The sequence below is a fragment of the Heptranchias perlo genome, chromosome 23 (assembly GCF_035084215.1).
Source record: "Heptranchias perlo isolate sHepPer1 chromosome 23, sHepPer1.hap1, whole genome shotgun sequence".
Lineage (NCBI taxonomy): Eukaryota > Metazoa > Chordata > Chondrichthyes > Hexanchiformes > Hexanchidae > Heptranchias > Heptranchias perlo.
The window spans coordinates 8207958-8218965 of NC_090347.1; the positions used below are offsets into that span (position 1 = coordinate 8207958).

At 46.9% G+C, this 11008-nt stretch overlaps 1 protein-coding gene across 3 annotated transcripts in view; it reads right to left on the bottom strand.

Moving 5' to 3' along the window:
* LOC137341059 (glucagon receptor-like) overlaps nucleotides 1-11008 on the bottom strand; it is a 118375-nt gene that overhangs the window by 35103 nt on the left and 72264 nt on the right. For all 3 annotated transcript variants that reach the window (XM_068003938.1, XM_068003939.1, XM_068003937.1), the window contains exon 2: nucleotides 4669-4818. In XM_068003938.1, coding sequence (XP_067860039.1) covers nucleotides 4669-4722 — 54 coding nt within the window. In that variant the 5' untranslated portion in view covers nucleotides 4723-4818. The remainder of the gene's footprint in view (nucleotides 1-4668; nucleotides 4819-11008) is intronic.

The following is an 11008-nucleotide window of genomic DNA, read 5'->3' on the forward strand; positions in this document are numbered from 1 at the left end:
CTCCTTTCAGAGACCTCACCTACCTGGGCCTCGTGTGTGCCCTGGGTCCCTGCTGTCGCCAGCTCTCGGTGGCCAGTCTGAGACCACGAAGGCCTCAGTAGAGCTGGTGGTTAAAATGGCGACTGGGTCCCACCAACATCATCTGAACCCGACTATGCCATTGAAATTAGGCCCCCGCTCCTCTGGGGCAGGCGGCCTTCCAGTGCCTGAATTAAGGCAAGTTAAAATTTGGAGGGGGCGGCAATACATTATGAACACAGCGTGAGACCCCCCACCATCATAAACCCCCCTCCCCCTCGAACTGTTTTATATCAATGCAGCGTGATGCAAAGCTGAACTATGATTGGGCCCTTGAATCCCAGTTAAATTGCACCAGGACCAACAATTCCAGATACCAGTTTTGTTCCGTGTCTCAGCCTCTCCCTGACTGGCCCATTGTTGCTGATCCAGCTTCTTGCGTGTTCCCGGAGAACTTTTTCTGTCCTTGGTCCTGCTGCACATCATTCATTACCCTGGTTCCAGACCCTCGCACAATCCAATTTTCTACACTACCTGCAGCACCGCTTGTATTAAATTCAATTCCACGGCTATTGCATTGGGCGCAGTGGACACACAATAAAACAGCCTTGTCATTATATCCAGAAGGTTAATAGTTTGCAAAGACGTGTCTCGATTAAAAGGGACCTGCACAGGAAGGACTCGCATGAATTTAGTTAAGAGATCAGAATACTGGGGTCTAATGCCCGTTTTTCAGGCGTTACTCAGCTTACCAAAATGGCGGGCAGGAGGCTCGCACACTCTCGTCCTTAATTGCGCCGCCCGTCATATTGAGTAGGGACAGACAAGAGGCGTCCTTTACCCACGCCTGAAGCAGGCATTAGGCTCCTTACCCGCTGCAAATAAGGGGCCGAACACCTGCTTCAGGTCCCCGCTCCAACATTGGTTTGATCTGAGACAGTTAGCGCCATGGCGGGCTGCACTCGGGGGGGAAACCAGCCCTAGGGATCGCCTGCAACAAAGAAGGGAATGCTCCTCCCGAACCCCACATTAATGCCCCTCCTGATCGCCGCCGCCCAATATCAGGGGCGTCTCGGACCCCGTCATTCTCTGAGGGGTCACAGTCTCAGGATACGGGGTCGGCCATTTAGAACCGAGATGAGGAGAAATTTCTTCACTCAGAGGGTGGTGAACCTGTGGAATTCTCTACCACAGAAGGCTGTGGAGGCCAAGTCATTAATATATTCAACAAGGAGATAGATTGATTTCTTAATGCTAAAGGGATCAAGGGATATGGGGAAAAAGCGGGAACAGGGTACTGAGTTAGACGATCAGCCATCATCATTTTGAATGGCGGAGCAGGCCTGAAGGGCCGAATGGCCTACTCTTGCTCCTATTTTCTATGTTTCTATGTTTCTATTCTGGTGCAAATAGTGGGCGCTCCTGAATTTCTAGAGGCTCATACGCTTTGCCTCACTGTGCGATCAGATATAAAAGATCAATCAGTTATATTCTACATTAGCGGCCAGAGATTATTGAACTCATCTGGGTTTGCTGGTCTTCGGGGGCCGTGGGGCTTGACTGTATTCACGGTCAGCTCCCGCCCCTTCTTGTTTGACGCGTCCATCTTTAAATATTTCGCCATTTTATTGGCCTAGTGGGATTTTCCCGACTCCTGGAAGGCACCGTACTTGATGGCTTTGTGACTGAGATGCAGTCGACAGTAATGTGGGAAGTGGGAATCTTACTCGGAGAACAGTGTCCCTTTAATAAAATCATCGGGCCAGACTGAAATCAGTGGCCTTTTTTTAAACAGCTGTTCTTGGTGAGAGGTTTTCCCCGAGTGGGTCCTCCCAAAGCTGGCGGACTCCTAGCCACCTTCTGCTCTATATAGCAAGCTGGCCTGTCCAGAGACTACAACGGCACAATAACAATAAGGCCACATTTAACTAAGGGCGTGCATTCATGCTGATTAATGCTTTCAAGATGTAGGGGGATCCCGTTTAAGCCAAGAGCCCAAAATGGTCTCCAAGACAATAAGAGCAACACTCCTCTCCCCACTCGTACAGTTAAAGTGCCCCAGAGGGATCCAGGGGCACTTAACAAATCAAGGCTGAGAACTTTAATGGATGGACTGTAGCTCGTGTGCTATTTTTGAAGAAAGAATCACTGACTCTTTTTTGCTGCGTGTTGGGGAATAGAACCTGAACCCCAATCTCAAAAAACTCCCCGCCCACCCCCGTACCGCACCGGCATCAAAGTTTCTATCTCCCCCCACACTCGGCTCGGAGTGAAGCTTGTAACCCAGGGAGCTTGACTCGCTCAGATGACGTTCCTTTGCGCTCGATTTTAACGCTGTGATTCGCCCAGTTAAAGTCGGAAAGTTGCACAAAGCAATTTTCGCACGGGCGCACTGAGCAGCTCACTGGGCGGGGGGGAATGTGAAACCTCAAAGTGGCAATTTGTACTCACCTGCTTTGGGCTGTGGCTCTCCAGGGACCCAGTTTGAGACTGTTTCACTTAGGACGCTTATGGCCAGCAGACAGAGGAGACTGTTAGTCCCACCGGCCTGGGCTGGATCTGAACACAGTGACGGGGGCGAACAGGCAATGCTCAGTCCTTATTATTGTTGTTTCTAATGATGTGTGTTAATTGACATTATTTATTACATCGTGATACAGCAAAGGGCCATATAAGGGGCTCTTTATTCTGCGTTCCTCCAACTCTAGCCTCTTGCACATCCTCCACTCCCTTCGCCCCAGGCCGTGCCTGCAGCCGCCTAGGCCCTAAGCTCTGGGATTTCTTCCCTAAACCTCTCCGCCTCTCTCCCCTCCTTTAAGACGCTCCTTGAAACCTCCCTCTTTGACCAAGCTTTTGGTCACCTGTCCTAATACCTCTCCTACACGTCGGCTTTGGCCCAGTGGGTAGCACTCCTTCCTGAGTCAGAAGATTATGGGTTCAAGTCCCACTCCAGAGACTTGAGCACACAGTCTAGGCCGACATTCCCAGTGCAGTGCTGAGGGAGTGCTGCACTGTTGGAGGTGCCGTCTTTCGGATGAGATGTTAAACCGTCTCCGGTGGATGTAAAAGCTCCCGTGGCGACTGTTTCGAAGAAGAACAGGGGAGTTCTCCCCGGTGTCCTGGTCAATATTTATCCCTCACCCAACACCACTAAAACAAATACATTGCTGTTTGTGGGATCTTGCTGTGCGCAAATTGGCTGCTGTGTTTCCCACATTACAACAGTGACTACACTTCAAAAAAGTACTTCACTGGGGAGTTCTACCAGTGGTCTGGCCAACATTTACCTCACCACCGACTCCATGAGAAAGAGATTAACTAGTGATTAACCTAATTTGGTGATAGTGGGATCTTGCTGGGCACAAATTGGCTGCCGCGTTTCCTATATTACAACAATGACTACACTTCAAAAGTATTCACTGGCCGTAAAACGCTTTGGGATGTCCTGAGGTTGCGAAAGGCGCTATATAAATGCAAGTCCTTTCTTCTTTCTTAATTAACGACACCTGCATCGGGAACAACCTGCTCCCTCTCGGTGACATCAGTAGAAGAACGTTTAACGCTGTCTGCCATTTTAACACGGGCCTGAATCCATTCGTTTCAAACGGGGGAATACGCTGCTAAAATGGCAGAAAGAGGAATTTCAGACCAAAGAATTAAGCTAATTTCAACAGCAGACATTTCTAGGCTTTTAATGTACTGTACAACCCTTCGGAGCACTCCAGTCATCATTAAAAGCTGAAATCTCCTGAGGGGTCCCAAGTCCACAAATATTCTTTTCCAGATCCAGTCCAACTTTATGTTTTGAACGAAAATTGATGAACATTAGAACAATATTTCTGACAATAAAAACACAGAACTTTCTGGGACTTTATATCTGAGAAGTCAATTAGACTTAAGACTGTGCACTCCCTTTGAAGGAGTTCTATTCTTCTTCTAAGAGCAATCAAGGGCCTGGGGTCTGACTCGCACTGTAAGACTGTGAGCCTCTTGGGACAGAGATGGCCCTTGTCTCAGGGCCACTGCGCCCTGGGATGGATCCACAGTGGATTGTTTCTCTGGACAGAGAATTTCCACAGCTTTGGCCTGCTGACTGCCTTCCGCCTGCGAAGGCATCTGACGGAGGGAAGGCGGAATCCTCCGAGCCGGAAGCAGAAGGCGGCCCACCACCACCACCTTCTCAGGGGCCAACTAGGGACGGGCAATAAATGCCAGCCTTGCCAGCGACGCCCACATCCCTGAGAATGAATATTTAAAAAGATAAAACATTGACAGGCACCGATCGCACATTAACAGGCACGGTGATGCATTGAGAGGTTACTGAACACACATATTGACAGGGACCGGAGGAACACTGACAGGTTCGCACAGCTTGCATTTAAGGTGAAGTTAGAAAAGCACGTGAGGGAGAAAGCAATAGAAGCGTATCCTGACAGGGTTAGATGAAGTAAGGAGGGAGGAGGCTCGTGTGGAGCATAAATGCCGGCATAGACCCCGTTGGGCCGAATGGCCTGTTTCTCTGCTGTAACCCAATGTAAAACCAAAGCGAAACAGCAAGTGCGTAACAGACGCGAGTGCCATCAAGTTGGAAGTCACGCCCGTATCTGCCTAGCCGACCTGGGCGGCTTCAGATGAAGACTGCACGCTTACCTGAAAATTCATGGACAATGCTACCAGGAGGAGGAGAAACCGAGCCTGTGACATGCCTCTGCAGTGCTGCCAAAAACCATCTGGGACCTTCTGCGATATTCAGTGCTTACACAGAGTGGCTGAGAGTGCAATGGCTGTCAGCACGGCCTCCTGAAAGAGAGGGTTCACAAATCAATCAATCAATCAATCAATCACAGACAAACTCAATCAGCCACGGTGATACAGGTTTACAGCGTTCCGTAGCACTCGGTTAACAAAGTACCGTTTCACAGATAGAAATTTTGGTAAGTGTTGTAAGTTTTAACCTGTGCTCACCTTTATGAAGATTAAGTGGAGTGGTTGAAGCAGATATACTTTGCCACATTTAAGGGGAGGCTCGATGCATACACGATGGAGAAGGGAATAGAGGGATATGGGGGCAGGGTGTGCAGAGGTAATTAGGGTGGGAGGAGGCTCGTGTGGATTATAAACACTGGCATAGATCAGTTGGGCCAAATGGCCTGTTTCTGTGCTGTAAATTCTATGTAGTTGAACAAGAATCCAAGTTGTATTGTGGCTGTGACACTTTAGTAGGGTCACTGTGATCTTACATGGTGTAATCTCCCCCCTCCTCCATGGGCCTACATGTGGTCTATTGTGGTCTACACGCCTGTAATAGAATGAACAGAGTCCAAGATGAGGGTCTTGCCTCTTCCATTAGAAAAACGACGACACTTCAAAAGTATTTGATTGACCGTAGAAAGCTCTGGGATGTTCTGAGGCCGTGAAAGGCTCTGTAGAAATGCAAGTTCTTTTTTTTATATTGTTGTTTCGTTTAATTTTTACAATTGTTGCCCCGTTTTCTTCACCTCCGCTCCATATCCATGAGTCGCTGGCCGCGTGCTGGGGTACGGCGCCACAGACACCAGCGACACTCCACTATCTCAGCCACACGACCCATTATCACGGGTGAACTGAGAAAGTGCGTGAGGCAAGCTATTCGACTGTGGTGGGTGTCCCAGCGGACCCCGGGCGTCCTGATCCTATCTTCACCTGATGTGGTCGATCTTGACTTTGTGCGATAGTGTGGAACGGGCGATAGCAAAGCGGGAACCCGTTTTACATCTCTCCCCATTTTAATTCCCGTTGACTTCCATGTTTCCCCTGGCTGGAGAGTCTAGAACCAGCGGGCATAGTCTCAGGATAAGGGGTCGGCCATTTAGGCCTGAGATGAGGAGGGATTTCTTCACTCAGAGGGTCATGAATATTTGGAATTCTCTACCCCAGAGGGCTGTGGATGCTGAGTGGTTGAGTATATTTAAGGCTGAGATCGATCGATTTTTGGACTGTAAGGGAATCAAGGGATATGGGGATCAGGCGGGAAAGTGGAGTTGAGGTCGAAGATCAGCCATGATCTTATTGAATGGCGGAGCAGGCTCGAGGGGCTGACTCCTGCTCCTATTTCTTATGTTCTTATGTTTTACACTATCACACAAAGTCAAGATAGTGATGGGGAGCAGGATCCCTGAATGATTTTCCCCCTCCCTAGTGTGGAGACACTGAGTGGAGTTGTGTTACCTTTACCATTGATGAACAGAACACTCCATCTACCTCAGCTGTTTTAAACAGGAGCATGACCATTACTGTTTTTTTTTAGAATTTAATTTATAATCTAACAACTACCTGTCCTTCTCCCCTCCCTTCGCCAGTCCAGGACACTGGGCTTGTGTCCCCTTCACTGATAAAGGCATTACCCTATCTTTCCTACGGTCCACCTCCTTCATTCTCTGTTTTCAATTACCGATTTCCAATATCGCTGGTTAGACACCGGCTGGAGTATTGTGGCCAATTCTGGGCACCACACTTTAGGAAGGTTGTCAAGGTCATTAGGGAGGGTGCAGAGGAGATTTACTAGAATGGCACCAGGGATGAGGGACTTCAGTTATGTGGAGAGATTGGAGAAGTTGGGGTTGTTCTCCTTAGAACAGAGAAGGTTAAGGGGAGATTTGATCGAGGTGTTCAAAATCATGAGTGGTTTTGATAGAGTAAAGAAGGAGAAACTGTTTCCAGTGGCAGAAGGGTCGGTAACCAGAGGACACAGATTTAAGGCAATTGGCAAAAGAGCCAGAGGTGAGATGAGAAATTATTTTATTATATTATGTAATGATCTGGAATGCACTGCCTGAAAGGGTGGTGGATGCAGATTCAATAATAACTTTCGAAAGGGAATTGGATAAATAATTGAAGGAGAAAAATTTGCAGGGCTATGGGGAAAGGGCAGGGAAGTGGGACTAAATGGATAGCTCTTTCAAAGAGCCGACACAGGCAGGATGGGCCAAATGGCCTCCTTCCATGATGTATCGTTCTATGATTCTATGATCTGTGGCTTTTCTCTTAACCAGTATAAAATGTCTCGTCAGTGTTGGTCTTGTGGTTAAGATGTCCTCAATATTTAATGAGCCAGAGGCCTATTGATGTGGTGGTAAGTTTAGTCCCTGTTATACCCTGCCCTGCCCTGCCCAGCAAGCCTTTACCACACGTGGTTTAGCCATTATCGCCTGTCAATTAAAATGCTTAACTGCAGAGGGAGAGAGAACAACAGATGTAGTAACGCTCCCAGGCGAAGCTGCGGCATGCTGGGAAGTTCATAGTAAGTACATAACCGCAGAATCCCGGGTCAATTGGTTTCCACGGTTACCCAAACCTTGAACCTCACTCCCTGCCGTTGTTTAGATTTTATAATGTATACGGCTTTTCCGCTGTTTTTTTTTTGGTTGTTGCAATTTCCTTGCTCTGCAGCTGCACTTTAGCCGGAGTTTGTATCTTCGATCGCTCCTGCCAATTTTCCGGGCCAATGTGACTATAGCCGGTGACATTTGCTCTTGGCTCCACCATCACATGACAGGAAAAGAGAGATTAAGTTTACGAGGCTGGATCAAGGAAATATAATGTGACTATCTGACATGGAGAAGACTGAGTACAAAACCGTCTGTGTTACAGGGGCTGACACACGGGCTGGAGCGTGTTCTATAAAGAATGATACATGGGTTGGGGCGTGTTATATAAAGGATGACACATGGGCTGGAGTGTGTTCTATAAAGAATGATACATGGGGTGGGACGTGTTATATAAAGGATGACACATGGGCTGGAGTGTGTTCTATAAAGAATGATACATGGGGTGGGACGTGTTATATAAAGGATGACATACATGTTATAGCATGTTATATAAAGGATGGCACACGGGCTGGAGTGTGTTATATAAAGGGTGACATAAGAGTTGTAGCGTGTTTTATAAAGGATGACACAGGTTGGGCATGGTATATGAAGGATGACACGGGTTGGGGCATGTTATATAAAGGATGACACGGGTTGGGGCATGTTATATGAAGGATGACATGGATTGGGCATGTTATATGAAGGATGACACGGGTTGGGGCATGTTATATGAAGGATGACATGGATTGGGCATGTTATATGAAGGATGACACGGGTTGGGGCATGTTATATAAAGGATGACACTGGTTGGGGCATGTTATATAAAGGATTATACACGGGATAGCACGTGTTATATAAAGGCTGATACATGGGTTATATAAAGGATCACCCACGGGCTGACACTAACAGGGGAGAGGTGGTGAGCCACCTTCTTGAACGGCTGCAGTACAGCGGTTTGATACAACTGAGTGGCTCGCACATAAACCAGGGTATGTTGTACAAAAGATAAAAGTTGGGAGAGCTTTGCTAAACAGAGGATGATACATTGGCCGGGGTGCGTTACACACACGCTGGAGTTGCAGTAACACATCGAGTAACTCAGATGATGTTAGAAAGATTCTCCAGTCCCAATGTAACCGTTTCTTTGAACCTTCTGATCAGACAGTAAGCACCTGCCTACATCTCAGGGGATGATTCCCACTCATAGTTCAGAAATAGGAAGAGCACCACAGAAATTAAATAGAGTGGGAGGAGGAGGAGGAGGAGGTGGGGGAGGGGGAACCATAGGGTCATTCTGGATAGACGAACTGAGAGGTCAACTGACCTTTCTCATCTTGTGACGCCTTGGGCGTGACTACAAGAAAGTAACCTCACGATAGAGTTAAGATATATGCCAAGAACCACAACAGCAAAGGCTTTTTTTTATTGTTGAGAAACCAGCAAAGCCCACAGTATAGGGCACCAGCAAAGCCCGCAGTATAGGGCACCAGCAAAGCCCACAGTATAGGGCACCAGCAAAGCCCACAGTATAGGGCACCAGCAAAGCCCGCAGTATAGGGCACCAGCAAAGCCCACAGTATAGGGCACCAGCAAAGCCCGCAGTATAGGGCACCAGCAAAGCCCACAGTATAGGGCACCAGCAAAGCCCGCAGTATAGGGCACCAGCAAAGCCCACAGTATAGGGCACCAGCAAAGCCCACAGTATAGGGCACCAGCAAAGCCCACAGTATAGGGCACCAGCAAAGCCCGCAGTATAGGGCACCAGCAAAGCCCGCAGTATAGGGCACCGGCAAAGCCCGCAGTATAGGGCACTGCTGAGGCTCCCCAAGGCCCACAGTGCAAGGCTCCAACAAGGCTCACAGTTTTTGGCTAGAAATAACTATAAAACTGACAATAACCTAAAGATGAGAAAAAGGGATGAGAGCAGAGTGCAATAGGATATATAATTAATCCAAGTTCAAATAATAGTACAGGAATTAATAGTATACCTGATATAAATAAAACAGGAGTATTGAAAAATAAGAAATGCAAGAAGCTAGAAACTTTTGAGAAAAACACCATCAGCGCATGTGCGGGACAGTGCGGGGACTGTTCATCAAATCAGAGTTGTCTACACAAACGCACGCAGCAGAAGGAATAAAACAAATTCAGCTCAAAGGCACTAAGTAGTGGTCGTTACAGAGATGTGGCGACAAGCTGGGCATGAATGGGAGCTTAATGTTCCAGGCTAGAAGGTCTTTAGAAAGGACCGGGAAATAGGGAACAGAGGAGGAGTAGCAATACTGCTTAAGGGCAATGTTACAGCAGTTGAAGGAAAGGATATCAGTGAGAGTGAGTGGGCAGTGGAAACACTGTGGGTAGAATTAAGAAACAGCAAAGTATGCAAGACTGGGAGTTGTCTACAGACCTGCCGATCGCAGCGATGTTGTAGCGGAACACATAAATACGGAGATCAGAGAGGAATGTAGCAAAGACAAAGCTGTGATAACGGGAGACTTTAATTTTCACACAGACTGGGAGGTGCAAAAACCAGCTCAAGCCGTAAAAGCAATAAATTTCTCGAGTGTGTCCAGGACAGTTTTCTTAAACAATATGTTTTAGAAGCGACAGGTGGACGGGCCAGACAAGATTTATTAATGAGTAACGAGCCAGAATTAATTAATAATCTGACAGTAAGGGAGCATCTGGCAAACAGGGACCATAACGTGACAGAGTTTGACATTAAGTTCGAGGAGGGGAAAGATCACACGCAAGCCAAGGTTTTAAACTTAAGTACGACTGACTTTGAAGGAATAAGACATAAGCTGGACACGTTAAACTGGGCTGAGCTGTTAACAGGGAAACACTAGGAGGTAGTCAAAGAAGTATTTAGTACAATACAAGACTAATTCATACCCTTAAAGAGCAAAAGTTCCACTTGTACAGACAAGTAACCGCGGTCAACATATGAGGTAAGACAGAGTATAAAGCTGACGGAAATGGCTTACATAAATGCCAAAAAAAGTGGTAATCCAATAGACTGGGAGAAATATAGAAAACAACAAAGGGGACACAAAGAAAATACTAAGAGCTGCAAAAAGGCAATATGAGAAAAAATTTACAAGTAATATAAAGGCTAATAGTTAAAAATTTTAATAAATATATTAAGAGTAAGAGATCGACTAATGGAGATATGGGCTCATTAATAACAGACGCAGGTGATATTGTTACAGGTAGCAAGGTAACAAATATCAGCTGATCAGAGAGAGCCAGCATGACTTTCTGAAGGGTGAGTCACGTCTGATTAATCTTGTTGAATTCTTTGATGAGGACACTTGATACTGTCAAGGCCTATTGTGTAGGGCATCATCAAGGTTCAGAATAACTGCACTTCAAAGTAATTCAGGTGAAGGGCCATGGGACGATCCTGAGCTGCTATATCAATGAAAGTCTCTGTTTTTTAAACCGTGAACCTTTTCTCCCCCAAATGCTGCGGGCCTTGGTGAACACCAACAGACGACACTCTCCACACAGTGAACAATGAAGGGTTAACAGATATGAAGTATTTGGAGCGGTCAACAGCAGTGGATTAGTGGAAAACAACTTAGTCAATTCACATTACATAGCAATAGAGTTCACAGCAGGAAACTCAATCCTAACACGTA